Source organism: Macrosteles quadrilineatus, unplaced genomic scaffold (genome assembly GCF_028750875.1).
Source record: "Macrosteles quadrilineatus isolate MER2022 unplaced genomic scaffold, UCM_ALF_1.0 Scaffold_4__1_contigs__length_99947679, whole genome shotgun sequence".
Taxonomy (NCBI): Eukaryota; Metazoa; Arthropoda; class Insecta; order Hemiptera; family Cicadellidae; genus Macrosteles; species Macrosteles quadrilineatus.
This window is the reverse complement of record NW_026542597.1, coordinates 9,650,120-9,668,025: the sequence shown is the minus strand read 5'-3', so window position 1 is coordinate 9,668,025 and position 17,906 is coordinate 9,650,120. Positions and strand designations below refer to the sequence as shown.

Genomic DNA, 17,906 nt, shown 5'->3' with positions numbered 1-17,906 from the left:
TCAGCGGAGTTCGGAGTTAGGTCAGTCGCCATTGACTTAGATTATATGTTGTTTTTGTGCACTGGGACTAAGATATAGCCGGTGAAAAGTGTAGTTTTCAATACTAACTTTGAGTAGACAAACCAGGTTATTTGTGGTTCAGTGAAGTGCTTAGTTCAGCTAAAATTTAAAACAGTGGTGGAAATAGGTAATGTCAGCAGGCGTGTCAGATCAGGTAGGAAGTTTTGTCTTTGGGCGTAAAATATGCTACACATAGGCCTAGGTAGCTTACGACTTACATGTTGTTGCTCTGAAATTTGTATTTGATTTCTAACATATTTTGTTCTTTTCCATGTCATTATCTCCGCCCTTTGACACACCAGCGGATGAAAGGACAAGGGAATCAAGGTATGTTTATACTTAGGCCTAAAGTTATTAGACCCACAGGTCTAGGTATAACAAATATTTAACATAGATCTTGTAGGCTAGAGTAGTTGGCCTTCTTACTTAATTAATTTAAGGCTAAAAGTGAGGCCTTATCCTCTCATCGTCAGATTTTCTTTGTGAAAAATTGGAAATCATGGGCCTCTAACTAACTTCAAGGCCTTACCAAAACTCTACTTAGCTAAATCATAGACAAAGATAATTAAATATAGACTGTCAGCCGTGCTGCGGTTACCATAGGTTCTGGCGCACTCCGCTGGGAGCGCCGTGTAGTTACATAGTTCGTAAGTTAGGCCTACTCCATAACTACATGGCGCTCCCAGCGGTGTGCGCCAAAACCCATGGTAAGTTTAACCGCAGCACATTTGATGGTCTATATTTATTAGCCTACTTAGGGTCTATGGCTAAAGGTACCACAACTTAATTTTTAACACGTTCGCTACTGAGAGTCGCATATATGCGACGCCGCGGTCATTGCCACAGACCGAGGTATACATTTGAATCTTACACACAGACCGGCTATCACTTGGATAACAGTACACACAGACCACGGACGAAAACCTGTAAAACAGTGATCATTTACACTGTAATACACTACAAACGTGTTTGTAAATAATTTATTCTTGTTTTTTATATTTTTTATAACCTTTTGTAATGTCACATATTTGCGACACCCGGTCTACAGCGAAGACAATAGGCTAGTGAAAATTATCATAGTTTTATTGAAATAGACCAAACGTTGCATATATGCGACAGTTCATTTTTGTCTGTGTTTTGAGGTGAAAGTAAGTAAAAAAAAACAGATTATTCAAGAACACTTTATAACTGAACAAATATAAAAGCTACATAGGATAATGCAGCATACATACAACCAGTGATGCAGAAAAGTAAAGACCAGTTTTTCCAACTATCATATATGACGTCACCAATCATCATATACACAGACCAAGCGACGCAGTTGTGCGTCAGACATCTCTGTAGACCACTGCAGGGAATTCAGTGCCTTCAAATATACCGTTACAAAGATATTAGAGTATTTTGATAACATTAAATAAATAAATAAATAAATAAGGTTTTTATTCATGAGCGAATTTCAGTTACAAAACTGTTTTACAAATTGACTCAAGTCAGGACTTAAACTAAATAAAACCTCTTATAACTACGAAACAAAATAAGATTAGTTACAAACTCTTTAGGCGATTCTTAAAACTGTTGTAAGACAGTGCTTTTAGCTTGCAAGGAAGTGCATTGTACTGAGCCGGCCCGAAGTAAGAAAACCCCCTTCTCCCAGCATCAAGAACAACCCTTAGTATGTCAAGCAACAAGTCCTGTCTAGTTCTGCGCTCTCTCACGGCTGACCTCGCTTTCAGTTTTTCCTTCAAGTACTGTGGTGCCTGAGTGACCAGTGTTTTGTGGACGATACATGCAACCTGCTTATCACAGCTCTCTCGGATGGACATTGTATTTGAGATCCTACGGTGACTTGTTATATGGTCATATTTTTTAAGTTTGTATACGAACCTTAGGGAGCAATTCTGTAGCCTGTGAAGTATTGTGATCTGTTCCTGTGTTAAGCTGTATCCAAAAACAGGTAGGCAGTAATTTAAAGTAGGGAAAATCAGGGATTTGACCAACCTCAACTTGATGTTTGCTGGGAGCAATGTTCTAAACCTATTAAGCACTTTTAATTTTCCAACAACACGTTTGCTTATCTGTTTTACATGGCTAGAGAATGTCAGCTGTGAGTCAATTGTCACACCAAGAATCTTAATGCTTTTGGAAGTTGAAAGCTCTGAGTTATCAACTGTAACTTTTATGCTATTTTTTTCCAGCTGCTCATAGATTGCTGTATTGGCAAAGTGTATGGCGGAACATTTTTCAGGGTTAAGCTTTAATCCATGATCCTTAGACCATTCACAAACCTTTGAAAGGTCACTACTCATATGCTGAACATTAGAACCCCTGATGCAAGTATGCGACGGTAGTCTATTTTAATGTGACTAGCCGTTGCATATATGCGACGGCAATCAATGGGTAGAAACCGGCCGTCGCATATGTGCGTCGCTGTTCCATGTGAATGAAAAATTTCATACTATTGCAGTAGCGAACGTGTTAAAAGAATAACTTAGCCTAGGCCAATAAATTTTTTTAAATGATTTCCTTTTGCAATTATTAAGTTAACTTACTTAATTTAACAACTGATAGGTGCCTTCAAACGAATTTTTAATTTTGATGTCTAACTTTGTAGCTTTTTAGGCCTTCCTCATGAATCCAAATATAAGTTAGGCCTACCATTATTTTTCACAGCAAATCAAGATCTTAGCTGTAAAAATGTAGGCCTAAGTTACAATGTTTAAATAAACAAGGCTTAAGTCAAACGGCATTTACAAGTGGAATCAAATTAAAAAAGTTAATCATCATAGGAAATTTGTTAAAATGGGATTAGGCCTACATAACTTAACTCGAAGGCTATGCAGTAAAATTGGGCTGTTCTAACATAATCTAACTGAACCAAACTTCTAAAACGTCAGCAAACTTCTTTGATGTCAGTAACATAAAGGCATGTCAGGGTGGTTGGTCTGGCTCTAAGCGAATTTTTGACTTGAGTCCTTTGAAGGTAGGTTGGATTCTAGGTAAGTTTTAGGGTAGACTTCCGTATCTGTTGGCACAATCAACCGAATGAAAATATTCATTATTTGATTGTTTCATTTGATATATTGTTTGGTTAGTTAGGTTAGGTAACTAACCAAGGTACTTTCCTGTTAAAGGAAACATTCATTATTATCGACGATTTCTTCGATATATAGGGGCCTATAATATCGATATTTTTGTTTTCTATCCAATATATTGATAGTTTAACAAAATTGAAACATATCTTACAACTACGATAAGATGTAAATAAATATTGTTTGGTATCAACAAACAATAAAAAAATATATTGAAATGAAACTGTTCATAACTAACCTAACCAACCAAACTTGCTGTAACACTTCAAAATTCCGTATGATAGCCTATTCCCCATGCATTTTTTGTTATCAATCAGAATTTTGAAACGATAACTTAGCCTACAGCAAGTTTGGTTAGTTAGTTATGTTAGCTTAGCTTAGAATAGTTTAATTCCCTAATCCAATATAAAGGCTATTATTTTTGCCTAAACAAGGTTAGTTCTTATAATTTAAATGCGTTGGAAGATATTAAAACAGAAGGAATACCGATCGTGAAGTAAAACAAAAAATATCAATATATCGAAAAGAAATCATTGATAATAATGAATGTTCCCTTTAACAGGAAAATAACCTAACCAATCGATATTTTCATTTGGATGTTTGTGACAACAGATGGAAGTCACAGTTTAGGGTAAATTTTAGATTATAATTTCTGTTTGTTTATGTAAAGTTACCTGATAAATGATAAATGATAAATGATTTATTCAGCCATTCAGTATTTACAAATATACAATAGGCATTGTCAAAAAACAGCCAAAATAGACAATACAGAAAGCTGCAATAAACTAAAAACTATAAAATCAGCAAAACCATGCAGGTGCACAAGCAAGCAAAATCAATAAATATAGTACATATACCTTTCAGATTCCTATTCTAAGGTACAATAAATAAATGGGCCATGCTTCATAGCAACAAAAAATTCTTCTGTCTTATAAAAAGGGTTTGCCAATAGCCACTTCTTCAGAATGATTTTAAATTTTGAATTTGGAAGTGATTTCACTTGATCTGGTAGAGAGTTGAAGAGATTGATACCTGTAACAGGGAAGCATTGTTGGGTTTTACTTAGTCTATTATAACTTATGTGAATATTGTTACAGAATCTAGTGTTATACTGGTGTACATCTGAATTTCGAGCAAGTGTGTTTTCTGATTCTTTAATGGCCATGAGACACTGAAAAATATAAACGTTGATAACAGTCATGATCTGCAACTCACAAAACAAAGGTTTACAATGAGCTTGATACTCAGTCCTACAGATTACCCTGACTGCTTTCTTCTGTAGCAACAGAATCTTCTGAGCTACCTAAAGACTTTTCGCCCAATTTAATTAAAACCCTTATAAAAACACTATATAAACCACATAAAAAAATGTGCATAAAAGTACAAAAAGCATTTGTTAACTAGTAAGCTTAAGTTATTTGTTTTTTAATGTTTTAGTTAGCCTTCAAAAACAGTTTTTAGATAGGCCTAACTTAACTTAAACTAACAGCTCAATTCATTATAAGCCTAACCTAAACTTTAAATAAATTTATCTTCCTAATCTAACCTAACTTCAAAACACTTACGGTAGTACAGGCCCAAATTCGTATAAGCCTAAAGCTCGACCCACCACCCTGAAATGCATAAATAAGAACAAAATGAGTTTAAGTTACATGCAATTAGTGTCAGTTCATTCCTCTTGTAAATATCATCCTTGCTACCTTGTTTATTCAAAAGTTGTATACGGTATTTAAACAGCGATATTGTCAGTAACATTCATTTGCTGTGAAAAATAATGGTACATTTGGATTCAGGAGGTAATAAACTATAAAGTAAGATAATCAAAATTAAAAATCTGTTTGGAGGCACCTATAGGCTACTAAATAATTACCAAAATCACAATACGTTTAAGTAAGGCATCCCTAAAATTAAACGAATCAAATAAAAATCTAATTAATACCATTTAGGCTATTTTAATAAAATAAATAAATGGATAGTCCCAACATAAACTTAGGCAAAGCCTGTGCGTGAGGAACGAGTTTCTAAAATCTAAACATCATTATACTAGTTACTCTACTGTACATACTAATACACATTTACAAAAGGAGATAACCAATTGCACTAAGCAGGAAGCCACGCAGCAGATCCTAAATGTTTTGAAAATTGCTAAAAGGTGTAAAGAAAAAGAAAAATCAGATAGGCCTAAAAAAGAAATTATTACCGGTACGTAAATAATGAATAAATATATAATAAAAATCAAGTTAAGAAAGGATTTAATAGTACTGTCAAAACCACCGGGACTTGGAAACTATTCATACAACTTCTACACACATGGCATGCACAACACATACACAATAACACCCATGCAATGACTCACTACAAGGCCTGAGCAGGCGGCTGGTTTTAGTTAGTGTAGTATGTTTTAGGCGGCTGGACCAATGTGCCCTCAAAGCTCAGTCCATGAAGGTCAGCGGCGAGCCGCCTTTTTTTAATTACAAAGAAAACATCTGATACAGTCCCCAGCTGATTCTTCTTGACCAAGGCTCATACAACACTCATATAACTTTAGTAGGCTAATTTTAGCGAATTTCCCTATAGGGAAGTAGTGCTAATACCATAGGTGATTTTAGTATGATATATCGTTGACGCCTGATATATCGTTCCTAAGCACTTTGAGGTGAACAAATTTTTTCTTGCACGCTAAAAAAAAAAGTCGGTCCTTGTAGCAAGTCTAGCACTTTTAGGACGAAATACGCCAAAGTGAACTCAAGCATTTTTTCGTAAAATTAAAAATTAACAAATCTAGCATCGAAAAGGTTAATGATTTCCACAAACCTTAAAACATGTAAAAATATGTTTTGTAAATTGTTTTACTGATATATTGACCTAAATATAGAAGTTCAAAAATTTAATTTAAACGTTACCCTTTGAACACTTTACACTGGTACCGCCATGGAACAGTGTTATTCCTTTCATAATAATTTGCCATACTACTTAAAGGGTTAAAAGTTAAATCAAAGTTTCAGCTCAATACAATTGAGAAAAAAAAATTAGTCAGGAAAAAAATTGTTGAATAAAGTTAGCAAAGCATGAACCAATAAATAGGTATTTATTTAATGATAAAGCGATTGACTACTAAATTCACCAGTGTAAATTTAGCTTCAACGAATAAAAATGGCATGCACTGCAGACTGACTACTTGGTTCTTATCTAATCTCAAGTGTCAATAAAAATGATTAAGTTAGTTCCTAAACAGGGATGTTGACAATGGATTCACTGTGTTCTCTATGTGGATTGAGAACTATATTTGAAGCTATAGGCCTACTGTCCTAATTCTTTTATTTGTGGACTATTTATTTAAATTAAATTTGTAGACAGGCCTTAGTAACTTGTTGATAATATTTATTATTTAAGACAATAACCATATTGTTTTTGTTACATGTAGCAAATGGCCCTAAGGACCACGTGAATGAACATGAGGATTTTGATTCATGGCGATCTCAGCATCATCAGGTAAGCTGTTTTGATTTTACGTCACATTAGCAAAAAAACTTTATTTTATCTTAAATTTAGGCCTATGTAACTAGTTCAGTAAATCAATTTTCCAAATAAATCCAAACATACAGAAGGGCTATAGCCTAGTTGATCATCTTGAAATTTGGTACAGTGTCTAAACATAAATAAGAATAGGTAAATGTGTAACAATCATAACATTTTCAGACCATGTGTAGGCCTATAATTTTAAGGATTTTCTGACGAGCTTTACCGTTAAATCTATAAATTTTAACTTTAAGTGTAATAATTTGATTACGACTAGCTTACTCGCTCAGTCACTTTTTATCTTGTAAAAAATCTAAAATTTAATAAATAATTGTCAGAACACATAACCTGAATTTGATTATTACTGTTATAGTTTAATGCTAGTCCAGGGCAATTCAAGGTTGTTCAAGATGGCAACGTACAAGATAGCCTAAGTTAATAGTTAACAGATACAATAGCTTAATACAATAGGAATCAAATAGTTCCCAATATATTTTCCCCAATTTAAATTTAAATCACTGAGATATAAAAACGAAAATACAACTAGGATAGTCAAATATTTTACTATCATTAGACAATGTCTTCATAGGCCATTTTTCATACATTTTATTTGGGTCTCTCTGTTACATTTCACTTTAACACCTAAGATCGTGACAAAAGTTCCTTTTATGCTATCAACACCATAGTTTCTTATCAGGTGACCTATTTAATCAAATAAAGTCCCTCAGTTTATATACCCAATATATCTATTCAAGAATAGAAACAAATCTTAGATTCCCTTTTAACTTTTGCTTTAGATCATTCTAAACCTATCTTAATATTCACACTTGATATTAATCAATAATACATTAGTTGAGATAATTAATACTGTAGTTAAAAAAATGCTTCTATTAGAGAGTTTTATAGGAGATTATATTTTATGCAGCATATTTTTTTGGTAAAGATAAGTTAATTTGTTTGATAAAAAATACACAAGCACACTATACAGTAAAATTTTAAATAATCTCCAAACATAAACAAAATCTAGAAGGTAATTTTATTTAAATGATTGGCAAAGTAAATTTCATTTACCTAAAAGTAGGGATGGACGAGATTGGATTTTTAGTTTCAAGACGAGACGAGACGAGATTTTTTATTTCTCATAAAATTTCGAGACGAGATCGAGACGGGATTTCCCTTCTCATACACAACGAGAAATGCACGTTCGGAATTGTTACCTGATTTTGTAACATTATTAGATGACTATTTAAATACAAAAATAATGATAATAGGCAAGAATATTTACAATCTTTTATTAAAAAACATCAGCATAACATTTTTTTATTAATCACGCCTAAATTAAAAATGCCTACGATTAGGAAACATAGTGATATCAGTTAGGATAGAGTTCAACTTATCCTAAAATAAAATAAATCATAAAATAAAATATTAGTTTTTATAAAATAGTTAGCCTACTTGTTTTGACTTTTTTTATAGTAATAAAACATCCTCACACTGCTAACACTTAACAAAACTTCTCAAATGTTATTAAAATAATTAAAGTAATATTTACATTTGAAGAATTAATTAAATAAGAACGCCTTCGCAAAGGAAACGCAACTACAACACGCTCCTGTATTGCATTGCATTGACTTTCTGCAGGCGTTTTGAATTTTTTTTTTTTTTTTTTTTTTTTTATTCTTGTCTCGATAAAAATCTCGGCCAAAAATAAATCTCGTCTCGTGTAACGAGATTTAAAATTTCCCGAAAATTTCCCGAAATTTCGAGACTTGACCATCCCTACCTAAAAGCCTTTCTGTTTATTTCATTTATTTGACGGACAAACCATTTCATACAGGATACAATTTGTGTTACAACTATTGAATTAAATTGAATTGAATTGATGAGTGATGACTAACAAACATGTATAGATTAGCCTTTGTTAAACCAATAATGTATACATAATATAATTGGTTTGTTTTGTTGGAATTATAGGGCTACAGTACCCCAATCTCAACGTCGATGGCTTCAGACCCGTACACAATGTCCAACTACTACGGGACGTCGTTCCCCTACCAAACATTCGGCGTGGGAGATGGAACATGGTCCAATGGCGGAGACCCAATGACATTCCTCGGCGGGTATGGAGGACAAATGGGGCATGACTCATACGGCATGGAGGGAATGTTCGGAGGTGGTGGTGGGGGCTTCGGAGGAGCCTTCGCACAGCCGACTGCACCAGCAGCAGGCTTCAACTACTTTCACGGGAACGGAGACTACTCGACATGGGGCAGCTCAGCAGCCATGTCTCGCAAGCCTCACTACGAGGACTACTACAGGGGAAGTGACGGGGGGGTGTACAGTGCTGTGGACACGCTCAAGGGTGTAGAACAGGGCATGCAGGCCCTCGGACTGTCAGATCCTAATGTGAAAGTCATGGACGGTAAAGTTGACGGAAAAGGTGATATGAACATGCAGCAAAGTCAGTCAGCACCTAAGAAGATGACTTGGGCTTCGATTGCAAGCCAGCCGGCAAAACCAACTCCTCAAGTGGGATCGGGAGGGATGAAGAAGAAGGGACCGGGGATGCCTCCTCCACCTATGGTGCCGGGAAAGCATAATATGGACATTGGAACTTGGGAAGGTAAAAACGGAGGTGGTGCTACAATCGGGGTAAAACCTGTTGGACCTCCTCCCCCTCAGGTGAGGCCAGCGTGGGGTGGTCCTATCCGTGGGGCTGGACCTCGAGCTGCTGGACCCAATGGCTTCCCTCCAGGTCCTGCACCCCCTCATCACCATCCTCACCAAGTGGCTATTCTAGCCCCCCCTCATCACCACCACCCTCCTCAAGGTCCTATGATGGCAGGGCCTCCTCCTCACCAGATAGCTCAAGTTCCTCCTCCTCCCATGCTCCCTCCTCATCAACCGGGACCTCCCCCCTCCCATCCCGTTCTTGACGAGTTGCGTGGAAAGAACAATTACAATCCTGTTGAATTTGACCTTACTGCTAAAGGTGCGAGGTTTTTTGTCATCAAGTCGTATTCGGAGGACGACATCCATCGTTCCATTAAGTACGAGATTTGGTGTTCGACGGAGCACGGCAATAAGAGACTGGATCAAGCGTATCGAGAGCGTGAGGGAAAGGGCATGGTGTATTTATTTTTCTCTGTAAACGGTTCCGGTCACTTTTGTGGGATGGCAAAAATGACATCTCCCGTGGACTATCACGCTTCAAGCTCCGTTTGGTCGCAGGATAAGTGGAAAGGACAGTTCAAAGTGAGGTGGATCTATGTCAAAGACGTGCCTAATGTTCAGCTTCGTCATATCAGACTGGAAAATAATGAGAATAAGCCAGTAACAAATTCACGTGATACACAAGAAGTTCCTTTTGAGAAAGGGAAACAAGTGCTTAAGACGATGCATACGTTTAGGCATTCAACATCGATTTTTGATGATTTTGTGCATTACGAGAAGCGTCAAGAAGAAGAAGATTCAAGGAAGGAGCAGCCTCAGCCACAGTCTACACAGCAACAACATAGCCCACTGCAGAATGAGCGACCACCACAGAACCCTCAGCACCACCATAAGGTAATAAACATAGTGTAAGTTACTTATAAACATTACAAAATGTAAGCTATAGGCCTAGTGTTTTAAAACTTAAAAATAGTTGAAACAGTTGAGGGTACAATTAGATAATTTTTTTTTGGTTAGTTGAAGACCTCAGTCAGATATTTGTATGGTTTATATTGATTGGGACGGGTGGCGTCGTCCTGCAATCCAGCTACTATGAGGTCACGAATTGTGGATATTTATAGGCATGCACTGTGGATGCGATACTCCCTGGTGTGGAGTAACGTCCGCACGAGTGAGTACTACAACTATGCGCAGTGCTATCCTGATATAATTAGACCAATTCTTATATACCAAGGAAAAAATGTGGTTTGGATTCCACTATAAACTGTAGGTCCCTTAGTTGCCATTGTATGAGTTATTAATTAACAGCTGTGTCTAAGGAATATGTCGGCTCACGGCTACACTCATCTCCATTCATATTTGACTTTTGTATGGTCGCCATTTCATTAAAAAGTATTAGGTATTAAACCTACCATTTCTAAATGGTATTAGACTAAAGCCAAAGTTTTAACCCACAGGGAACTTAATAATGTGTTTTCTTTAGTAGATTTAGTAGATTCTTTAGTAGATTTAGTAGAAGTTCGCAATGCAACCTTGATTTATAACAAATCAGGAGACTAAAGTTGGGACCACCTAAGTTTGCAGTTGGTGGCAGCCAATCACAAGACAAGGCTATTGCGACGTTGCCACATCGCCCGTTGACAACACGACAATACTAATTAAAATATACTAAGCAATATTTTCAAATCAGCTGGTATTATTAGATTTGGCAACACCGAACGGTTCGCATTGGTTTATGGGCCATTCTTCAGAAAAGAACAGATTTAAATTTTATATTTTTTTTTTTTTTTAATTTTTTTATGTATTTTAATGTATTGTTCTTAATATTTACCCATTGCAATGGTCACACTAAATAAAAATCACTTTCCCAGATTTTTAGTATTTAAAAACTAGCATGTCCACGGAAGTGACTATCGCAACTGAAAATTTTACAAATAAATTTAAAAAACAAACATAGATTCTAGCAAATAGGTTAGGGAAAACTTTTGCTCTTATTTTTGTAGAGAAACACATAAACTACTGTAAATTAGTGTATTAGGTGTAATTGCCATTTAAAATAATAGTTGTTAAGAAAGCGCAGCAACGCGCGCCGGGTAACTGCTAGGTGTCCACAGAAGTGATGATTTAGCATTTTATGCCTATAGAGTCTAGCAAATAGGTTAGGAACAATGTTTGCTCTAGAGAATCACATAAACTACTGTAAATTAGTGTATTAGGTTTAATTGTCATTTAAAATAACAGTTGTTAAGCGCAGCAACGCGCGCCGGGTAACTGCTAGTGTCCACAGAAGTGATGATTTAGCATTTTATGCCTATAGAGTCTAGCAAATAGGTTAGGAACAATGTTTGCTCTTATTTTTGTAGAGAAACACATAAACTACTGTAAATTAGTGTATTAGGTTTAATTGACATGCATAATTACCTTTAAAATGTGGTAACAGAAGTGACTATGTTAGCTTGACGATCAATTAAAACTCTAGTTTCACATGATATAAACAACTAATAACTGAACAGAACACAACCAAACTGATTCTATGTTCAAGATGGTTACTTCTTCTCTGTGAAATAAATAGTGAAAGTTGGCCAGTGCTGCCTGGTGGTTTTTTTTTTTTGGAACTACATATGCCTGTCCACAGGAGTGATGCAGGCTTTGGTGACCGAGTTTCTTTGTTTTTTTTACCTTTAATAGAATGGAAAAAGTAAAATAAACAAAAAAATTATTAATACTCAATGTCTAGATAGCCAACAGCAATTGGGTTTAATAATTTTTATTTCAAATTTGTAAGTAAAATCAGCTATCTTAAGCTAAACCTAGAGGGACCCTATTGGCTACCGGAAGCACCGGCCAATACATTTTTATAAGTACAACTGGAATCAAAATGTATTTGTTCATTAATCAACTTATTTCTATCTTTACATTTTTTCTTATAAATATACAATTCTTCCCAAGCATTCATTACATATCCTTTCTTACAATTCTTTAACCCATTTCTGCCCACCGTCGACATTTGTCTACGTAATATTTGGGAATTTTTAAGTAAGGCTCAGATAGACATAGACATCAAAGGATATTTTTTTGTATTTGGTTGGTATCCCTGGTACACAACGACAACGTTCCGCGCCATTTCGTAGCAAACTTGTGAGTGTGTCATTTGAGGTTATGTTCACTTACACGGCACAACATGTCATACTTTGATTCGTAAGTTTTTTTACTATTATATTTCTGATTTATCCTTGTAGTTACATTTGTTTAGTGTCATTTATGATTCATTCTATCATATGCATGCGTTAGCTTATTAAAAATTTAACAATAAACACTCTAGCGGCACATCGTGGAACCTTCCTTTGTCAGTCTATATTTAATTCTTTTGTCTGTAGTACCGTACAATACCTGAAAAATATTTCAGCCCAATCTGAGCAATCAAGGTTCAAATTCAAAACATTTATTGATTTTATTTTTTTAAGTATTTAAAAGAGAATTCTCATCACTGTTATTGTTGTCACCAACATAGATAATAGAGAACTATAACTACTGATTGTCAGAAGGATTTAAATGTTCACAACAGTGTATGATAAGCGATAGGCTAGTATATACAAATATGTCACTATCACAGCTTTTGTGGACAGGATACCCAGTCGATATCCTGCAGAACATTTTCTAGGGATCCAAATGTCCTTGGCTGGCTGCCTCCATGAGCTGGTATTCATTCTTTGACGCTATCATCAAGGTCTTCATCTTGGTTTTCTCAAAGAGCTTGGCTACTCTTGCTCAGGGTATGACGGCTTGTGATTTTAAATTCTTTCAATTTCACTGCACATAAAGGAATGCAATTTTTGAGAACTTTTGATATCCCCTTCTTAGACACTATTTTACATGCCAGGAACACATTGTAACATTTACATGTGTTTGCGTCTGTGTAGGAACGGGAAGGTGGAGGTGGAAGTGGAGGCGGTCGCGGTGGACGTGGAGGTGGCAGAGGAGGTGGCGGAGCTCGCAATAACTGAACCTCCGTTCTTCAATCTTTAGATATATATTATATTCTGAATAAAAGTTATCATTATTATTTCTAACATTAATTGTAACCTGTCAGGAGAAGGAAAGCCTAGGTTTTAGAAATGCTTGTTCTTTCTCAAATGAGGATGGCCAATGTCAATTATTGTTAAATACTTTTAGCCATATTTTTTTTAGTTTGAGATTTTACAAAATATAAGTTTTAATTCATGTTAGCCGTTCAAATGTTTCAGTGATTATTTTTGATGAGTTTTTTTGTTTTTTTAGTGTCAAGATGAAAAGTATTTTTTGAAAAATGTTTATTTGAATAAGTTAAGTATGACTTACTGTCACTGAGCTGTATGTTTAAATTACTGTTCTTGAAATTCACCATATATTCACATATTGTGTGTTAGAGTACTAACTGAGAGTGGGAATAGAGCTGTAGCCTGTATTATTGTCAATGAAAATGGTACAGTACTCATAATCTATAGTTTCTGTGCAATTGTTGTTTAGGGTACCAAACAAAATTAAACTATAGACTGGTTAAACTCCCTAAGTTATGTAATTTGCTGTGAATTTATCTTACTGAACTATAACAAATAATTAAGTTACTCCGAATGCATGTAAACTATCTTGCATGATTTCCTCATCTTGTAATTTATAACATATTAGATAACATATTAAATGTTCTTTAAAACGTTGTTAACTTTATTTTATTGTAGGTTGCAATTAGTTTAATTGCAGCCTGCGCTGTTAACAGCTGATTTAAATTATGCTATGTGCTCAGCACTCTAACTTTAAAGACAGTAAACAGACGAGTTATATAACTCTCATGTACCTAACTATGTGCCATGATCCGTGTGTTTATTAATCTTTGTTGCATGAAATTTTGTATATCCAAGTGTGAAAACACTATAAAAATAACATGAGTGATGTAGCTGACTTTATTCGTTATGATCAAACTATTTTATTTGTAATTTTTTGCATAAGACATTTCCACTTTTAGAATATTTTTACTTAAGTTTTTTGTTTTGTTGAAAGGCCATCCTCTTTACTCAGTGTTGCACTTTTGATGTTTCACTGGAGTGTCATATGATTACATTAAACAGCTGTTTCTATATTGTTGGGTTTTGTTGTTGTGTAGTCTTGCACATGTCTACAAAATATACGCAGTAGTTCGACTGATTCGTGTATTCATAGTCTTTAAAATCTTATTCAACTCCTTTTGCAGCTAAGCACATTTTTTTATGAGTAAATCCAAAAATAATACCGGTAATTTTTCAAACGTGGATATATGTTTCTTTATAAAACAATAGGTAGGTAATCTGACATTTTGTAGACACTGCTCTTTATATCTGTGATATAACTTACTATTGATTTTTCTTGCCAACCTAATTTTCTTTCCTCCCAGTTGATAAAGGTTAACTGATGTGTTCTAAAACTTGTGGTATTATGTTTTCCTGTAGGTTAAATTTATATATACTCAGACAAGCAAATTGGAACACTGCTAAATGTATCCAAATCAATTTATTGAAATGAGTTAACCTAGTAAAATTATGTGTGAATGTAGGAAGTTGGGACTATAGTTCGGCCGCTTAGAAAACGACCTGCGCGCTAATGCTAAACCAATGCTGGAGGAGGTCGTTTTCTAAGCGGCCGACCTATAGTTAATAAGTTGGTAGTAATTAAACTCGCATGTGATCGTGCCTGATTAAGGGAAACTTCTTTGATTGCAATCAAAGCTCAAAATTCAAATTCAAATGAAGCAATTGATCATAATATAATCTTTAACTCTACTTTCATCTCCAGCTGATTGTATTCACACATTTTGCTGCAAAAGGACTGTCACCTCTGCTTTGTTAAGTTTACCTGTTTGGCTATATTTAATTCTGTTGAACATTATATCATACTTGGCATAGCATTGTCTATAATTGGTTTATTGGTATTAGTTGGTTTGTGTTAAAAAATGATTAAATATGTAACTAGCAAATTGTGAACTCTAGGTCCGCAATGTAGCCGGATCCACATTTGAGAGTGGGTAGCATTGCTATTAATTACGTTTTGTTTGTTTGTTTAACATTTCTGGTTTTAGTAGAGAACGTTTCAAAAGAATTGATATTTTTGCTCTTGAGCGCAGTATGTCACCTACTCTCAATGTGTCTGGCATAGTCGTCTGATTTTGTGTGGCGTGAAGTGAGTGACTCCAGTAAAGGACTTAAACCAAAGTGAAACTGTTACTTTTATTCAATTGATTTCATAGGACAGTGTGAATAATTGGAACCTCAAAAACAAATTCGGCATCTTACGGACAGTGACCGAAATAATCAGTGATGTGATTCTTTTGAACTTGAACTTTTCTATCGAAGCGCATCGTTAAACCATTTGAACTCTTTTCGGTAAGTGTAAGTGGACTAATTATATAAAATGTTAAACATAAGACTGCTGTAACGATACGAAATAAACATTTGAAATTTAATCTTCGTCGAGAAAGATCTGGACTTCCTCAATCAAGCTGAGCGCTTCGGTGAGAACGATTTTGAAAATCACAGTTCAAGATGATTCTACGGTTTGATCGACTCCCAAAACGTTTAGTTGTAAAAGAACGTTTTGTGGCCTGTAAAATAAACACTTTAATTATTTTTACTAGTATGATTTGTACTTAGTGAGAAGAATTATTTCAGTTAAATTTTATAAATGAATTGACAGTTTATTTATAAAGCGTGATGTCAATTTGGTGTGTGAACTATAATACTGAGATCTATATATAGCCTACCTTCGAGTGTAAATATGTTTAAATATAATAATATATTTTGTTAATTATAAAATATTCAATTATTATTGATTAATACAATGTTAATGACTTTCAAATGAAAACAACTTAGTCCAGTCTATGACATTGAGCATGTTACCTCATTTAATAGGTCTTAAACAGACCTAGGTACCTACATTAAATTGTTTACATAATGTACATTTTGAGTTCTATTATGAAAGACAAAACCCCATTCATGGTTTTTATTCCAGAGTCATTAAAGGTAACAAACTTGGATGTAACAAAATGTATTCAGTTGTGTCTAGAATTGTTCTCTGCAAATTGGTGCTCTATTGTGGTTTAATTAAAACAAAATTAGGTAAATTAATCATATAGGTAACGAGTTGTTTTGGCAAATGCATGTACAGTAATAGAAACCCATGTACTGGTTTTCTTTGAACCAATAATGTTCTTTTATCAAAATAGGATGTATATTTGGAGAAAGCATGTGTGTTACATTTATGTTAAGCCAATTTAATTGGGAATTGCATGTAACAAAATGATCTATTATTAAATTTAAAACACCTCTTTATTTTGTAAAATTATTTAGCATAGACTGGTCTCATTTTTGACAATTTAGTTTTGTAGAACCAACATTGAGAATTTAAGTTCTATAAATTGTACCTTGCTTTAAATAAACTATTAACTGTGATGATATTTTAATTGCATCTTGTTGTGCACATTGCTGTTGCACAGTGTATCTAAAGCTGTAAAACTTGTTAAATAAATTATTTAAATAATTATCATTAGTAATCACGTGACTGGATGTTAATGCTATTTAAGTGGCAATTTTAACTTGATTGTATGTTATAAATGACTGAATACAGTTTAGCATCAAATTGATGTCCGCTGCACATAGATTGCTCGGTTTGATGATGCAGGACTTGTTGATAATGAGAATTAAAGATCGTAATACCAATACATGCCATGTTGTTATTATCCCAAGTCGTTTTCTTGGTTTGTCTTATTACTACATTATTGGCTTCCATAAACCATAAATTCGTTGTTTCTATTTAAAAGTCACAGTAATCTACACCCTGTTGCTGTGTGTAAACTTAAAGGTACTTTTTAAATAACTTGTTGTTACCTAGATTGATTTTAAATTGAAAGTTGATGTTTAAAGGTATGCTAGTGCATTACATGTTCATTTATGTGTCGTATTACTTCAAATAACTTTAGGGTTGAGTAAATTTAAAAGTTTTAGTGGATTTTAGACCTCAATCAGAAACCCTTCAGATAACTTACTGTTTACCATCAATTTATCTTTGCTCAAGATTTTTGGGATACGTTAAGGGGAGGGTTTTACTTTGAAATATTACATATCAAATACTTGCACTTGTAAAAAGTATGTGACCAAAAAATTTTAGAGGCCAAAATAACTATGAATTATACACAAATACAGTAACTCTTTTATAAAACCCTGTTTTACTAAGTATAAATGTCTCGCTATACCAACTATCTATTCTGTGTTAAGGTATCAATTCAATGTAAGGTACTGTAGTCACTGAAGGCGTCTAAAAGAAGACAAAATCTTGCTGTGATCATTGATCGATCAGTGATTGAGTAATCTCCCTGTCCTACATAGGGACTGAGGTCTGACTGATCACCCTCCTGCCAGTTGTTTTATCAATTCAATGTAAGGTACTGTAGTCACTGATAAAAAGTTTAGGCGTCTAAAAGTAGACAAAACCTTGCTGTGATCATTGATCGATCAGTGATTGAGTAATCTCCCTGTCCTACATAGGGACTGAGGTCTGACTGAT

General features: G+C 34.6%; 1 protein-coding gene across 1 annotated transcript; it reads left to right on the top strand.

Annotated features, from left to right (window-relative positions):
• Window positions 1-17,064, top strand: LOC128991558 (YTH domain-containing family protein 1). Its single transcript, XM_054414548.1, has 5 exons — window positions 1-214; window positions 363-387; window positions 6,574-6,641; window positions 8,643-10,235; window positions 13,262-17,064. Exons 1-5 carry the CDS (start codon window positions 191-193, stop codon window positions 13,343-13,345), a joined length of 1,794 nt encoding a protein of 597 aa, XP_054270523.1. The 5' UTR covers window positions 1-190; the 3' UTR covers window positions 13,346-17,064.
• The last annotated feature ends 842 nt before the right edge of the window (window positions 17,065-17,906 follow it).